General features: G+C 32.7%; 1 protein-coding gene across 26 annotated transcripts in view; it reads left to right on the top strand.

Annotated features, from left to right (window-relative positions):
* The window catches only part of ADGRL3 (adhesion G protein-coupled receptor L3), a 713,052-nt gene that overhangs the window by 237,082 nt on the left and 458,337 nt on the right, over positions 1-17,633 (top strand). For all 26 annotated transcript variants that reach the window (XM_036226761.1, XM_036226753.1, XM_036226746.1 and 23 more), the window contains one exon: positions 14,736-14,966. In XM_036226761.1, coding sequence (XP_036082654.1) covers positions 14,912-14,966 — 55 coding nt within the window. In that variant the 5' untranslated portion in view covers positions 14,736-14,911. The remainder of the gene's footprint in view (positions 1-14,735; positions 14,967-17,633) is intronic.

Below are 17,633 nucleotides of genomic sequence, written 5' to 3'. Positions count from 1 at the left end.
AATTATGTATTTGTAGCTATTCTCTTGTTACTAGGTTATTAAAATCATAAAAATTTGAGTTGCAATATTTATTGGATAAAAATATTAAAGAATTATGTAACAGAAATTATACACTGTCATGTGGTTGTATTTACTTTTACATAAAATATAAATAAGTAAGTATATTATTAAGTATCACAACTTCTGTTAGAGAATTCTTTAATTATTGGAATCTAAACAGGACTTGGCTTATATCTTTTTTCTCTAAATACATCCTTTATTATCCTGTATTTAAATATATTAGTCAAACCTGTTTAGTGATTCATTTTCCACTCAGATACTTTCACTTCAAAATTTTCCCTACTTATCTCCGGACGTCACTGGTGCTTTTTAGTTTTTAGTTTTGTTTTGGTTTGTTTTTTTAATACTATCGTCATGGGACTAATAGAAACAAGGTCAATCTAACAAAAGAATGGTTTTATTCTGATTTCCTTTTATTCACTGTTTGCCATTTTGTCTATCTATTAAAATGCTAGAAGTCAAGGAGACATTTTTGATGGGAAAATAGGCTTCTTAATCTTGAAACCTGGAATGCCAATAGGTACATCTTATACTCGTTTTATATTATTATACTTAGAGTAAATTTAAATAAGGCATGTAAAGTGAAAATGTTGTCAATGTATTAGCACATATTAAGAACCCCTGAAGAATAGCTATTATGATAACTATTATTTCTGCTAAATTATATGCATTTTACTCTAAAGATTATATTTACTTTAGGTTTTATTGTTTTTCTTCTCCATGAAAATATACTTTGGGGTCAAAGTAGCAATCTTTAAAATTTATGTTGTAAAATGACCCAGTTTATAATTTGGTAACTACCTATAAGTGCTAATTATTAAGCCATTCATATAAAAATGTATTGATACACTTATATTTTTAATTTGTTTCTTGTAGTTATGCTAAGACTTACTGTGGTAGTTATTGATTTTAAAGCCATAAATATGTATTTAAATAAACTCCCAGTCAGGGTAAAGTTACAGCAGAAATATTGCATCATATGCTACAACCTTAGAAACTCTCCCTTGGCAGTAATAGCCCCTGACTCCCTTTGGGTATTTTAGGCACTGATACTCTATAATGGGCCATTAAGGAAGATGTTTAATTTGAAACCTATCCAGGTGCACCCTACTGAGATGAGATAATTTCAAAACATGTGTATTTTCTCTCCTGCATGGTTGCTACTGATAACATGAACAACAAGAAATGAAATATAGGAAAGCTATCTTGGAATACTTTGTGAACCACAAAAGACAATACATTTCTTTTATAATTTCAAGAACAAGATATTTAAAATGTACAGATATCTTCTTTAGGGAATTTCTAACAGAAATATTTCTAGATCTTATCTGCTATACATTTTTAAAATTTTTCTATCGTATCTTATTAATACTTGTTTAAATTGCTTTTGAAAATAAAGAGACCTATTGGAATTTTTAAGAAATGTGAATATCGAGGATTTAAAGTCACATTGTTTATCTGTAAGAGATGAATGGGACTGGCCAGTAATGATAACTTGACCACAGTGAAACTCCGATATAGTCATCTAGCTTATAATGAGATTTAGCATCAATGCATTCCTCACAATTTGGAAAGTCTTCAGAGAATGTGTAAGTAGATACAGTATTTTTTTTTCCCTTATATTCCTGGATGAAGTGAAATAGAATGAATTTGATATCACTATTTAATTCTTGGAGTTTCCATATTCTAGGCCTTTTTTTTTTTTTTTCAGTTATTTAGTAATGGTCATCATTTTCAGAGAAATAATATTAGGAAATGAGATGTTTCTGAGTTCAGTGTAGTAAATCCACAGTGTCACTTGATACAATTCTGGTCATCTAATTTGACATTTAAAGTTTACTGTTCCCAGCTCTGGAAACTTTTTTCACAATCTCAACTGTAGGCTACTTGTAATAATAATGATAAATTATAGAATTTTACAAAATATGCGATTTAGTTGTTTTATCTTTTTTCTGGCTTTATTAAAATATAATAGACAAGTAATTGCTTGTTTTTATGTTGTATGATTCAATGAGTTTTTAAAATTATAGTTGGCATACAATAATATACTAGTTTCACTTGTACAGCATAGTGATCAGAAATCCACGTAATACACAAAGCTATCACCCCCCTTAAATCTAGTACCTCACTTCTCCTTTATGAATTTATTACATTGGTAACCATCATCCCCATGCTACACTCTATATCTCCATGTCTATTCTGCAACTATCTATTTGTACTGCTTTTTTTGCTGTTCCTCCAACCCCATTCCCATGTAATATTCCCCACTCCCTTAAAATATTCTCTGTATCTATGAGTTTTTTTTTCCCACTGTTGTTTTGCTTCTGTTGTTGATTTTGTTCTTTAGATTAAACATGTACATAAAATCATGTGATATTTGTCTTTCTCTATGCGACCCATTTCAGTCAGCTCAATACCCTCTAGGTCCATCAAGGCAATACCTTTTTCCATCCTCTTCCTTTTAGTTTGTGTGTGTCTTTTAATATGAAGTGAGTTTCTTGTAGGGGTCTTGTTTTCTTATTCATTCAAGCACTCTGTCTTTTGTTTGGAGCACTTTATTCTTTTCCATTTGAGGTACTTGTTGATAGGAATGTAGTTATTACCATAATCTATTTCTGTTTTTGATATATGTTTTTTCTTCTTAAAGAAGTTCCTCCAATGTTTCCTGTAATACTGGCTTGGTGTTGATAAATTCGCTTATCTTATTTTTGTCTGGGAAGCTCTTTATCTCTCCTTTGACTCTAAATGATAGCTTTGCTGGATTAAGTATTCTCGGTTATAGATTCTGTATTTTCATCATGTCAAATAGTTTGTGCCAAGCCCTTCTGTCCTGCATAGTTTCTTGTGAGAAGTCAGCTGCCAGGCTTATGGGTGTGCCCTTGTAAGTAACTAAAACTGTTTTTCTCTTATTGCTTTTTAGATTCTCTCTTTGTGTTTAACCTTTTGCATTTTAATTATGATGTGTCTTGGTGTGGGCCTCTTTGGGTTCTTCTTTCTTGGGACTCTCTGAGCTTCCTGGGGTCATATGTTTATTTCCTTCACCAGCTGAGGAAAGTTTTCCATCATCATTTCTTCAAATAGCTCAATATCTTGTTTTCTTTCCGGTACCCCTATGACATGGATATTTTTACCTTTAATAGTGTCCAATAGGCTCCTTAAATTATTATTATAATCTTGGTTTCTTTTTTCTTGCCATTCTTATATTATTGAGTGTCCTTGGCCTCCCTATTCTCTGTATCTGTCATTTGATCCTTCTTTATCCACTCTGTTAATTACATCTAATAAACTCTTCATCTCAGATAATATGTTCTTTATTTCTGACTGGTTCCCTTTTATTATTTCCATTTCCAGTTTTATGTTTTATCTCTTTGTTAAAGTTCTCCCTGAATTCATCTATACTTCCCCTAATTTCACTGAGCATCTTTATAACCAGTGTTTTGAACTCTCCATCTGTTAGATTGTTTGACTCCATTATTCCTGGATCTTTGTTCTGTTTTCTCATGTGGTTTCTGCTTCTTTATCTTCCCATTTTGGCTGCCTTTCCATGTCTGTTTCTATATACTAAGCAAAGCTCCTAAGTCTCCTGGTCCTATTAGTGCAGCTTTGTATAGTAGATGTCCAGTGGTGGAGTCCAGAGAAGGGTTCAGCTGCCGGCCACGTTTAGCCCCACTCTGGGCCCCTTAGGGGCCAAAGGTTAAGATTTAGCAAGCAATCCACTGATCCTGTGCTTATGATTACCTCAAAAGGCCACACGAGAAACCAAGGCCAGCTGCCACCAGTGTGAGTCATGGAGCTGCTCAGCAAGAATTACCTGACTATGCAAAGACACACTTGAATGTGACTTGGGTGGGGCTGTGAGTTGGAAGAGGCCGAGTTTCAGAGAGTCTTCAGGGCAGAGAGACCTCTGTTATCCAGTTCGATGAGGTCTCAGCTATGGTGGCACTGAGTACATGCATTGGGAAGACGGAGAGAGGGCTCAACAAAGGAATAATGGATACGGCGGGCACTTCTGTACAGAGAATGTATCTCCTCTGCTCTCACTCCGACAACTCAGTGTCCCCCTTTAAGTCCCCAATGTTCCCTGAGCAGCTGACCTGATGCTGATGCTCAGACCAAGCAGGTCCATCACTGTGAAAGTCCGCTCGGGGACACAGCCCCTTTAAGAGAACTCTGCAGCTGCTGCCGCTGCTGCCATAGCTTCAGTCTTACTCAGCCACTTGGGACTGGACAGCCTTGTGTCTTCACCCCATCCTACCTTCTTCTATTGCAGGTTGATTGATTATTTCTCTTCCTAGTTGTAGTGCTTCTGTTCTTCTAGATCTCAGGCAACTTTCCTTGCTGTTTGCTCTGTGTTTCTCTCACAGCTTCAATTTGGTCACAAGAGGAATAAACAAATCCTCTATCATCTACACCGTGTTTTTTCCTCCCCTGTTTATGCTGGTTTTAAATCATACCTTGGAACTTCACTTATAACATAAAGTTATACCAGATATCATTGTCATGGTTGTCAGTCATGAAGTTTTCAGGTAATTTCAGTTATAAAATTACCAAAAAGGATAAAAAGGCAGTACTATTCAATTCCAATCATAAAGCCTCTGTAGATAATAAAAATTCAACAAATATTAAAAAAGGTTTGAAGGTAGCTTGATTAATTGTCAGTTTGATTTTTGAAGTTAAACTAAGTATGATAAAGTCCCAAATAATTCTACTTAGAAAATATATTTTCTTTTACGTAGTATAATTCCAAGTAATTTCAGTTTCCTTTTTGGAAAAATTATTTTAATTATAAAATTTAATAGTCATACTGATTGGGATTAGATTTTGAAGTCTTTAAAAATCTCAGTTGGGAGATTTTTTTCCCTGGTTGTTTTCAACTTTTTATATAATCTAAAAAGCATTTTCTTGGCTCCTAGCACCTCCAAGATTATCATTCCTGGGTAACTCACCTAAGGAAGTCTGTGTTCTTGCCACTCACCTAAACAAGCATGAGTAAAATGTGTGATTGGTATTCATTCAGATGCATCAGGACATATGTGATGCTAGATAGGAATTATTCAGAAGGAAGGTAATGAAGACCTTGCTTGACTATTTCAGTGTATATCTGTATCCTAGATCTTCATCTCATTCCACTCAACTGACTAATCATACCTACTTAAACATTCCTTATGTTTATGTAAATTGTTGTCCTCGTACAGGCTGCTATACCAAAAGTCCCACAGACAGCATCTAATAAACAACAGCTATTTATTTCCCACAGTTCTGGAGACTGGAAGTCCGAGATTAAGGAGACAGCCGGTTGGGTTCTGGTGAGGGTCCACTTTCTCAGTTATAGATAGTTGTCTTCTTGCTTTAACCTCACATTGGAGAAGGGGCTGGAAAGTTCTCTGGGGTTTCTTTTATAAGGGCACTAATTTCATTTATGAAGTCACCACTCTTATAATCTAATTCCCTCCCAAAACTACTACCTACAAGCACCTTCACTTTGGGAATTAATATATAACATATGAATTCTGGGGGACACAAACTTTCAGTTTATAGTAGGTATTCTGCAGAATCATTGGTCAATAGAATTGATGAGAAGCAGTAGGCTCTAATGAATGGAAACAGAAACCATGGATCTAGACTCTTTAGTTGTAAATCTGGGCTCTTTCATTTGTAGCTATGTGACCATAATTTGCACTTTAACCTCTTAGTCCCTCAGTTTCCTTATTTATCAGTTACAAAATAATAATGATGATGATGATGATGATATAATAATAATAATAATAATAATAATAATAATAAATAATAATAATAATAATAATAATAATAGTAGTAGTAGTAGTAGCAGCAGCCCCTTTCTTTGGAGGTTATAAGCTTACCAATGTTTATATGTAAAATCAATTAAATGATTTAATATGTGAAAAGCTCTTATAATATTGCCTGATATAGTAAGGGCTCAATAAATGTTAGCTATTGTTTTACTGGTGCTCTGTAGACTTTGGAATAGATTCACATGTTCCTATTACAAATAGAATTTAATTTGAAGTAGACACCTGTAATATCCTGAATACTTTTAACTGTAGCTTGCTTGCCTTTACTACTTTCTACTTCTCTTAGAAATATAGAACTTTACATATTGTAAAGTAATTGCTGATTTTTAAATATCTTCTTAAATAATAGCTATATGTATTCAACTCACTGCAGTTAATATTTATGATAGAAAATTGAGATTTTTATGTGTGCTTTTTATTTTTGAAGAGCAAAGTATTTTTCAAATCAGATGTATTTTACAAATCGTATACATGGAGAGTATGTGATCAATGTTTTAGTTTTAATTATCTCATTTCAAGAAGTTGAATTGTTTTTCAAACTAGTTGCATTATCATAATTATTTATACTTAGCTTAATTTCAGGCTAATAGATTTTATTTCCTATCGAACTTATCGATGGCAGCAAATATTATCTTTATCAAAGCCTGTTGGAAATGAACTCCAATAAAATCCTTTGTGGGATCTCCAGGAAGAGGTTAACTCAAAAACATCTCACAAGAAAATGATCCTGTGTAAAACATCAATCTATTTCATGGTTAAATGATATGCTGTCCTAAAACCAAAAATAGCCATGTTCATTAAATACAAATTTGTTCCTAAACATTAATAGGCACTTATTAGAATATAGCATTATCTGAAAGACATTTAGATGGGACTTTTGCTCTAAAGAATTTTCTTATTAAACGTACCTTCTTAGACTACTTGTTTTTAAATGTAGCATCAAATTATATTTGAACTATAATTTTAAAGAGATATGTGTTTTACTTAAGCAATAAAAATATTCATTGTTAGTGTTTCAGCTAATGTTTAAAGATTTAACATTTCATTGCATGAAAAGTGTTGTTTATAAAAAAATAACTGATTTAAATAGGTCTTTCTTTGCACGTGCATTCTCCCTCTCCCTCTCCCTCTCCCTCTCCCTCTCTCTCTCTCTCTCTTTCTCCCTTTCCCTCTCCCTCTCCCTCTCTCTCTCCCTCTCCTTCTCCCTTTTCCCTCTCCTTCTCTCTCTCCCTCTCCCTCTCCCTCTCCCTCTCCCTCGCTCTCTCCTTCTCCCTTTCCCTCTCCTTCTCCCTCTCCCTCTTCCTCTCCTTCTCCCTCTCCCTCTTCCTCTCCTTCTCCCTCTCCCTCTTCCTCTCTCTCCCTCTCTCTCTCTCACTTGTGGAGGAGTGGAGACTTGAATGAAAGTTCTAGTGGAAATGTAGTTTTATCCCTATTTCCAATTTGATTTAACTTTTTTTTCTATCTTTGTACCCATCCTGTTTTTTTCTTCTATTTTCTGTCCTGATTTATTTTTCCTTTCATCCTGACAAAACATAACTGTGATATTTCTACAACTTGAAAAACTGTTGTCTTGACTTTCTTCAAATATTCTATATCTTAAATCACAATCTGGACTTGTAGGTGACTGTAAACTCCTACCATAATAACTGGCAAATATTATTACTGACACTGCTAGCCCAAGGTATTTTTCTTTCCTCTCCATTATCTCCTATATACTGCAACCAATTTAATCTTCTAAAAGCATAGTATTTCTGATGTACCTTCTGATTCTGTCCCCTTTTTCATTTAGCCATTTACAAACTCCTATCAAATGTTCTTCTGTCCCGCTCACCACCAAATGTAATCTCATTTGCCATTTGTAATCCTCAAGTGGAATATAAAACCCTTCATTAAATGTAAACAAGTACTTTTCTTACTTATTAAATGCCTACTCTCGCCAGGAGTCTACAGATTTTACACACACACACACACACACACACACACACACACACACACACACTCTTTATTTAAGTTGTAACTACCTGGTGGAATAAATATTAATTTCATATGTGAACATCAGTGTATAGAAAATTTGCATAAGCTTCCTGTGGTCATACAGATCATAGCTTGAAGAGAGAGGACTTAAAAGCCTTTTCTCACTTCAGAGTTTATGTCGTACCTTCATTCTTGGTGTTTCTGATGGCTTTGACACATACAATGTTTAATCCTTAATGACAGCAGCTTAGAATCTTTTTATTCAATTTATAGTGGTGACATTGTTTAGTAAAATCATATAGGTTTCAAGTATACAATTCAATAATATGTCATATGTATATTTTATCTTTTGTTTGCCACTCTAGAAATTACGTATCTATTATTTATAATAATGGTTTATTTTAAGATATCGCAGCTGGGCATAAAGCTACTTCTAATGAGATATTTTACATTTGATTTGGACATAGGAATTTATTTTCATGATTATTGTAAATAGAGGTGGGGAAAGAAATTTAGAATAGAAGCTATTATTTTAGGAGGGTCACATGTTCTCACACTCCATCCTCACAATCTGCGTACCTCTCACCCATAGTCCCCTCAAAATAGGCTAATTTGGGAGCACATATATAAAATTCCAATAATTAAACTACATAAATTTTAAAAATAATTGAAAGACAAGATTGCTTATAACCTAATGAAAGATTACCTCCTACTCCTTGAATATTAACATTAAAAGAAAAAAGAACACATTCTGGAATAATTTATTTTCTAATTTATGTGTTGTCATTAATTTCACCAAACCAGTTTTCATATAAAAGGGATTTTCACTCAACTCATTTCTGAAACATAGGTCTTCAAAATGCAAAGAGAATAAAAACCAAGAAGAGGCATTAAGAACTCATTTAGTTATGACAAAATAATTACTTATAAAAAGAAAACTCACTAAAGAGATAAAGCATTTAACAAGTCAATTTGAAAATATATTTCTGTCTCCAATAAAATTTATTTAGCCTTCTTTATGTACAAATCTCTGTGCTAACACTACAGGACAAAATGGAAAGAGTATAGCTATAAGTCTACAATGTGATCACCATCTTAAAACCACTTGCTGTGCAATATGAATGCCAAAAGTATGCTCATCAATAATTCAAGTATTGCACAAAATGTAGTATATTATGTGAGATGTTATAGAAAAACAAAGTAAAAATCTGTCAGATTTTCTTTTGTGTATATCAGCAACAGATTTAAAATCATGTTGACCTACTATTCTGGTGCTAGGCAAATTTGCATACCTCTCTGTCTCAGTTTCCTCAACTATAAGAGAAAAAACAATATTGGCCTTGCAGGTTGCTTTCCCTTAAGATTAGAGATATTGTAAATTACTGCCTTATGCAGAGATTGCCAAGTGATCGTGAATATCTATCAGTAAATGCCTGTCATTTGTCAGATTCTTTTGTTACCTTTATTCCTTCAGAATGAGAGATAGGCTATATGCCCCACTCATCACTCTCACTTACATGTTTGGGAAATTACTAACACAGTTATCTAGATATGCATATTCTCCTTGAGAATTCTGTAGGCAAACAATGTATACCAAAACTATATGAGATTTCATGAAAAAGGACTTTCAATATGTTTGTCTTGTTTATAATATACTTTATATTATAAACATACTTTATTACTTATGCTAATTTTCATTAATAAATCAACACATGAATGTTATAAAATTTTTCTATCTTTTATCAAAGATTACATAATAGTGATGGCAATCAGTTTTGTGTGTTACCCTAGGCAAAGCTTGGAGGGAGTGTATTTCTAGTGCAGTTCTTGATTAGGTACCTAAAGTTTATATGTCCTTAAACAAAACTACCTAACTTCTTGTTGTATTTATTTTTTCTATTGTTCTTTTTTTTTTCAATTTCATTTATTTCTGCTCTAATCTTGATGATATCTTTCCTTTTGCAACTTTAGGCCTCATTTGTTCATCCTCTTCTAGTTTTCTAAGATGAAACGTTAAGTTGTTTATTTGGGTTTATTCTTGTTTTTAGAAATAGACCTTCAATGACATAAACTTCCCTCTTATGATTCCTTTCACTGTGTTCCACAAGTTTTGATATTATGTTCTATCTTTATTATTCATTTCTATGTATCTCTTCCTCTCCCTTTTTATTTCTATCCTGACCCAGTTATTCTTCAGTAGCATATTGTTTAATCTCAATGTATTTGTGATTCTTCCTGATTTCTTTTTGCAGTTGATCTCTAGTTTCAAAGGATTATGATCATAGAATATGGTTTGTATTATTTCAACCTTCATATGTTTGTTGAGTCTATCTCTGTGTCCCAGTATGTGGTCGATTCTTGAGAATGTTCTATGTGCACTAGAGAAGAATGTATAAACAGTTGTTTGGGGATGGAAGGTTCTATAAATGTCAATAATGTCCAGTCAGTCTAATGTGTCATTTAAGGATGTTATTTCCTTATTGATTTTTTGTTTGGATGATTCGTCCATATGTGACAGTGGGGTATATAGGTCCCCTACTATGATAGTGTTTTTGGTCTGTTTTTCCCTTTAGTTCTGTCAGTCATTGCTTTACATATTTCGGGGCTCCCTGTTCGGGAGCATAGATATTAAGTGTTATGTCTTCTTGGTGCATGATTCCCTTTATCATTATGAAGTGTCCCTTCATATCTTTCTTTACCTTTTTGATTTTGAAGTCTATTTCATCCTATATTAGTACCACTACTCCTGCTTTTCACTGAATGCCATTTGCTTAAAATATCATTTTCTTCCCTTTCACTTTGAGTTTATATTTGTCTTTGGAGCTGAGATGTGTCTCCTGGAGGCAGCATATGGTTTGGCTTGTTTTTTTTTTTTTTTTTTGATTCATTTTACAACTCTGTGCTTTTTTATCAGTGAGTTCAATCTATTTACATTTAAGGTGATTATTGAAATATGAGGTCTCCTTATAGCCATTTTACCTTTTGCTTTCTGGTAACTTGGTGTTTCCATCGCTTCCTTGTCCTTGTGTTTCTGTTTTCTTTATTTTGTTCAGCTTTTGTGGGTTTTGCCTCTAGTTCTTCTTGTTTTATCTTATATACTTCAGTTCTGAATCTTTGGCATGTGGTTACCATTATGAATATGAAAAGGATAGTTTTATATACGGTCATCCATTTTCTTTTGTGTGTGCCTTATTTCTTTTCCCCTTTGTGAACTTAGATCTTTGAATCCTCCCCTTTTCAGTTATTGTTATCTCAATTTGTCCCTATGTATGTTGAATATTCATTATTATCTTGCTATAATAATTCTCTTATTATTTAAGCTTATAATGCCCTGTTTTTAGTAAGAGTGCATTCCTTTGTTTCTATTTGTCTAGTCACTCTACTCCTAATTATGTATTTTTTTGTTGTTGTTATTTTGTTTTAGATGAGATGACACCTTTCAGTATTCCCTGTAGTGCAGACCTAATAGTAGAGAATTCCCTCAATTTGTGTATGTCTGAAAAGGTCTTAATTTCTCCTTCATATCTAAAGTAGAGCTTAGCCAGATACATTATTCTAAGCTCATAGTTCCTGTCACTTAATAGTTTAAATGTTTGATTCCATTCCTTTCTGGCTTATAAGATTTTCACTGAGAAGTCCAATGATAATCTAAAAGGCTTTCCTCTATATGTTACCATCTTCTTTTCCCAGGCTGCCCTGAGAATTGTGTCTTTGTCATTGATATTTGATAATTTTAATACAATGTGTCTTGGTGAAGGCCTTTTTGCATTGAGATATTTGGGTGTTCTGTTGACTTCTTGATTTCCAAGTTCCAGCTGATTCCTTAGATTTGGGTAATTCTTGTCCACGATTTTTCTAAAATACTTTCTAGTCCCTGCTCCTTTTCCTCACCTTTAGTAATGCCCATTAATCTTGCGTTTCTTCTTCTGATGGTATTAGTTAACTCTTGTATTCCTTTTTCATTATTTTTTATTCTTCGGTTTCTCTCTCCTTCCTTCTGATTTATTTCTAGATTTCTGAATTTGCTATCACTGATCCTTTCCTTTATTTGGTTGACTCTGTTTCCTAAGCTTGTTATTTTCATTTTCCAACTCTTGCGATGTGTTCTATTTGGTTCCTCTTGAGGATTTCAGTCTATTTGCTTTGCTTATCTAGTTGTTTTTTTCAATTCCTGAAATTGTTGATTTGAGTTGTTTTGGATCTCATCGAGTTTTTTTCAGAAGTACCATCCTGAATTCTCTGTCATTTAAGTCTCATATTTCTATATCTGTAAGTTTATTTTCTGGAGATTTTTCTCTTTCTTTCTGAGATATCTTGTCACCTTTGTTGTTCATGATGTTTAATGGACTATTTCTTTGCCTGGGCATTAATGGAAGTGTATGCCATTGTTTTTCCAGAAATATTTATTATATAAAGTCCTCTCTTTAGCCTGCTGCAAGAAAGGCTCTTTTTTTTTTTTGGTGTCCAGTAGATGGCATCTAAGCCTCTTGAATCCCTGCTTTATGTAAATCCTATATGTCTTTTTAATTTTCTCGTAGATATTAAATCATACTTGCGACTCTCAGTTTCAGTCCCTCTCAGTGTTAGCAACAGTTTCAGTAGCGTTTGCTCAGATTCTCCTGCGGCTCCCAGTGTTCGGTCTTGGAGAGTATGGGGGGAGGGGCCATCTGGGTGAGGGGTTTGGGGCTGCAGCTCAACCTAGTGTTTGAAACCAGGGCCTGTAAAAAATCACCTATTGTTTCTCTGCTGTCCTGACCCACTTCTCTACTTTCTGCCCTGCTGCCTGGGCCCTGTTGCTGGCTGCTAGAAGTTCGGGCACTTCCAGGCAGGCTGATCAGGGAAGTCGCTGCACCCTTTTCCCTCTCCCTCCCCTTACAGGGAGCTGCAGCCACTACAAGAGTCAGCTTTTTTATTTCTCCCCGTTTACCACCCATCATCTGGGGTTCTGACCTGTGGTAGCTCTTAATGTGCTCAGACATGCTGGTGTATAGTTTGGGTATTTTTTGTTGAGTTTTAGATGTTCAGCTTATTGTTGTTTCAGGGGGAGAGATCTGAGGATATCTCTCACTCCGCCATGTTTCCTCACAAATCCCCCTTTCTACATTGTTTCATCTCAACCACAGTTACTTTCTTTTCAATGCTTTTCATATTTTAAGAGTAAAATATTATGAGATTATATATTATGATTTTCACTTTTTATGACTGAGATTAAAAAGAAAATTTTTTTATATGTTATATCCAGATTTAATGGTCTTGGAGCCTATCTACACAATAGTGACTCAGTAAATATTTTTAAATTATCAAATGATCTTCAAATTGAGAAGTAAATGTATAATAATTGTGAAGACATATAGCTCATCCCATGCTAGACACTATTCTGGGCAGTACAGATTTTGTGTTATATATAACTGAGTATTAAAAATTTTAGCTCATTTAATGTTCATACAACCATATGGATTAAGTAGTATCACACCTCCCTTCCATTAACAGATAGGAAACTGAGGCACTGAAAGCATAAACAATGAAGTAACAGTACTAGTAGAGTTAATAATTGAGATTGGGTGGTCTTGCTCCAGAACACGTGCTGTTAATTACAATGCTATAAATAACAATGCCAGAAATTAAGATCAATCTGTGTAATTTTGTTCTATAATCAATGCACATACTTCAGAAATATTTTGTAATTTATTTTGGTAGAATGAAGCTTATTAATATCTTTAGTAAACTATCTTTATTTTGAAAGTCTCTTTCCAGAAAAAAATTTAAATTTATACTCAAAATATGAAATGACTTTAAATATATATCAATCACCAGAATAGAAAGGAGAGCAAGAGAGAGAGAGAAAGAAAAAGAAAAAAATGATCTGGATTATACTTGATTGATCAATTCTAAAGGTTCTGACTGTGAAAGACACATTTTTCAAAATTTGGGTCATGTTCCTTTAGTATTTTTGTGTCCTATAATATATATATATTGTATATTTATATATATAATATATATATATTATATATTTATATATATTTATAATATATATTATATATAATATGTAATATATATGTTATATATATATGTTTATATACATATATATTTGCAGACTTTTAAGAAGAGGCAGCTATATCAGCTTAATGTTTTTAATGCTTATAATTTTCAATGCTTTCCATATACATATGTATATATATTCAACACTTTTAAGCAAGATTTTTCTTCTTAAGTTGTGAGATCCTGGAAAGTAGATTGCATGTTTTATTCAGAGATCTATCCTGTGTTCCTAGCCCAGTGCTTTGTATTTCAGTGGGCACTCAGTAAACTTCTGTCGAATAAATTAATTATCTTTGAGCATAATTAATTAACATAAATCTATGATCTTCACAGATTTATTTACAAAGACTCTTAGAATAGTAATGCGGTTAATATGTAGAATAATTTCTGAACAGATATCAGGGCCAGGAATGAAAGTAAGACATACATTTAACTATTTTTGTTTTAAACTCATAATAATGATAGTGAATGATTTTTTTTAGTATTCTAGTTTGTAAAAATTGTATTTGTGGAAAATGTTTATACACAGTAAACCCCAAATCTATTCTACATGTTGACAAATTATGCAAATTAATTATTAATTATTAACAAATTGATGTATTTATTATATTAAATGTAGTAAATGAGACTGAATCATTTATTTCAGTGCTTTTGGGATCTGAGAAATAAACACTGGTAATACATTCATAAATAATGTTTTTTAGGTTATTAGTCATTAGTCATTTCTATATATAATGACTCTTTATTAAAATGAAGTGAGGAGGTACAACATGTTCTAGCAGGAGATAAACTTTCAAAGAATTAAGAAAACCTATATTTAATAACCCCCTCCCTTTTTTTTTATTGCAGGATTCCGATTTGGGATATTGGTGTTTCTGTTTTTGAGGAATATTTCTTTTTCGATTTCGAATTTTTTTTTTTTAAATCATCAATCTTGGAATACAGGAGAAACTATAAAGACAATTATTTTGTTTCACGTTTGAAACATTCGCTCTTGAGGCACTCTCACGCCCAAGTACACAACCATGTGGCCATCACAGCTACTAGTCTTCATGATGCTCTTGGCACCAATAGTTCATGGTAAGACCTTAAATTGACTTTTGTGTGATGCTTAATGTTGTTTAAGTTATTTATACTAGACCCTTTCCTTCAAATCTTTGCTCTAAGATTTTGCAGCTTTTGCCTTCTATACATTAATAGATTTAAGTTAAAGGCCATAATGTGTACCTTAAGCTGCAATAAATATGAGTTTGAGTTTAATTTCTTAAGTTACCTTTTGAAATGTATATAACCAAGTTTTTTTTTAAGACGTATATTTTATTCTTCATTTTTTAACCACACAGGGAAAATCAACTTAATTATTAACTTCATCATTTATTATTATTTTTTGTGTGCATATTTTGTAATAAAAATAATTTTTAATGTAGTAAGTATACACATTTAAAAGAAAATACCTTCAAAATTCTGCTTTCCCAAACTAAATAATCATTTTCTTTCTGAGTGTTTACTACTCTGTTTAATCTTTAATACATAGAGTACAAACTGAACTTATCATTAAAGAAAATTTGTTTTTGTCATATACCTTTCAATGCAAAAAAGAAAAAAGTATTAAAATTGTGTGGGCATATGCAGAAAGTCAATTTTAGTGAAACATGCTAATATACTCAAAAGACTGTATACTTTATTCATTTATAATTTGTAATCAAAATATAATAGTTAAGAAATAATGTACCTTTGCAAATATTACAAAACACATAATAAATATGACAAATTCTATACTACTTAGTATATAATATTCACTAAATCTCTATAAAAACCATCAAATTAAAGTCTATTTGTATGTTCCTTTTTCATGATTTAAAGTTTTTCACTAATTACCATTAGTTTTGGACTAAGATGAAAATGGTATAATATAGTCGTTATCTCATATTAATGGTAATTATAGCAAAGAAAAAGGGACACAGCTGTATTTGCCATTGGTTTGGAGGTCTCAGAATATTATAACATATCAAGCAGCTGAAATAATTTTTAGGCTCTTTAACTCACTTTTGGGTTTTAATTGATTATAAAAATCTATTGTAGTTCATCAGTGATGCGATTCCAAATTGGGCTTCTGTTCTTAAATTTCAACTTGAGTTGTATTCTGCTGTCATTATAAGAACTGGATAAAATAATTTTGTTTCTTTTGACGTTTTCCTCTAAACTTCCCCTTATTTAACATTTATTTCTAACAAATCACTGTAATATAAGTAGTACTTTTTGAAGAAAGGAAGCAAATTTATACAATCATCCAATTTTAAACAATGTAAATTTGGTCAACAATTTCAAAATGTTTCCTTAATTCATATACTGATTCAGCACTTGAACATTTACATACTTGGGAACATCTAACATTTTGCAATATGGGACAATTATAGAATGATGTCGCTTTAAACAATTGTTTTCTCAATTATCTGCATATCTAAAAATGATTCGTTAATTTTTTCCCGATGTTATAAAAATGCCTCACTCATAAGGTTCTTTTGAGGATCAAATAAATAACGTATTTAAAGAATTCAGCACAGAATATGTTGAATATTAAGTGCTTGAATATGTCAATTTTTTCATCATATTATTTGTCCTTCTAGTCTTGCTTCCAGTCAAATGTAACAACCAGGAATTAGCTCAGGAATTATCCAACCATGAGAGCTATTCTGTTGCATAATTAAGGGAGAAAAATATATACGACCATATACAGACACATAAGCATACACACAACTTATGTTTGAAAAGTCACTCTAACATTACACTTGTTTGAGGAAGGTCGGTTAAAAATAGCAGAAATAGGTGTTGGAAAGAAGACTTTCTTTTCTGAAATTTCTGATCTCCTAAACTGATATCTACTATATATTTCATTGGGCCCCAAATGTGGAAGAGTCATAGATCTTGGCTCTTGGGTTGGGACCTGTATTGAACATGTGCACACATGCACGCTCTCTGTCTCTGTCTCTGTCTCTCTCTCTCTCTCTGTCTCTCTCTCCCTCTCTCTCTCTCTCTCTCGCGTGCGCGCGTGCCCACACACACACATACACACACACCCCATTTCTCCAAGTAACTCTGAGAAGCATTTTTAAAAATCCTAATATCGCATACAGAAAATTTGGTATAGGAAATATTTTAGGATAAAACTTAAAGTAATTCTTCCTATTTTTGTGAACTATTTTCCATTATCTTTTCCTTGAACCATATGAGGCTAAACAATATAGATGCTATCTACTTATAAATTTTATCCTTTCTACCTTGCATTGGTATTTTAAAACTTTTACCAGAGAAAATGCAAGTCAGTTTTGTCTGCCTTCTAGAGAAGTCTTCTCCATAGCTGATGTGGTACCACTTTTGACTTGTAAATAAAAGACTTCACATGAACAGACTTTTAGAACTTAGCTTGCTCATACATAGAGGGATGTATTAACTATTGATCAGTGTGAAATCTAGGATAGATGTTTTTAGAGTTCCACCAATCCTGGGTTAAAGGATTATTGCATAACCTAAAATCTTAGTTGATTGAGCTAAAATGGTTGTCACAATGATATAAGTACTCTTGTTTCTAAAATATCCCCTAATAACATTTCTTTGCCCACTATTGTTATAATGTCCAGTTTTGTTTGCCCTCCTGACCAAAAAGAATTAATTTTTTTGAGTATGACCTGAGTAACTATCCTTTTCTCCTGAGTAAATGATAATGATGATTACTGATTTTACAGTCAT

The sequence above is a fragment of the Rousettus aegyptiacus genome, unplaced genomic scaffold, assembly GCF_014176215.1.
Source record: "Rousettus aegyptiacus isolate mRouAeg1 unplaced genomic scaffold, mRouAeg1.p scaffold_m13_p_10, whole genome shotgun sequence".
Lineage (NCBI taxonomy): Eukaryota > Metazoa > Chordata > Mammalia > Chiroptera > Pteropodidae > Rousettus > Rousettus aegyptiacus.
This window is presented reverse-complemented; position numbering and strand designations above follow the sequence as displayed.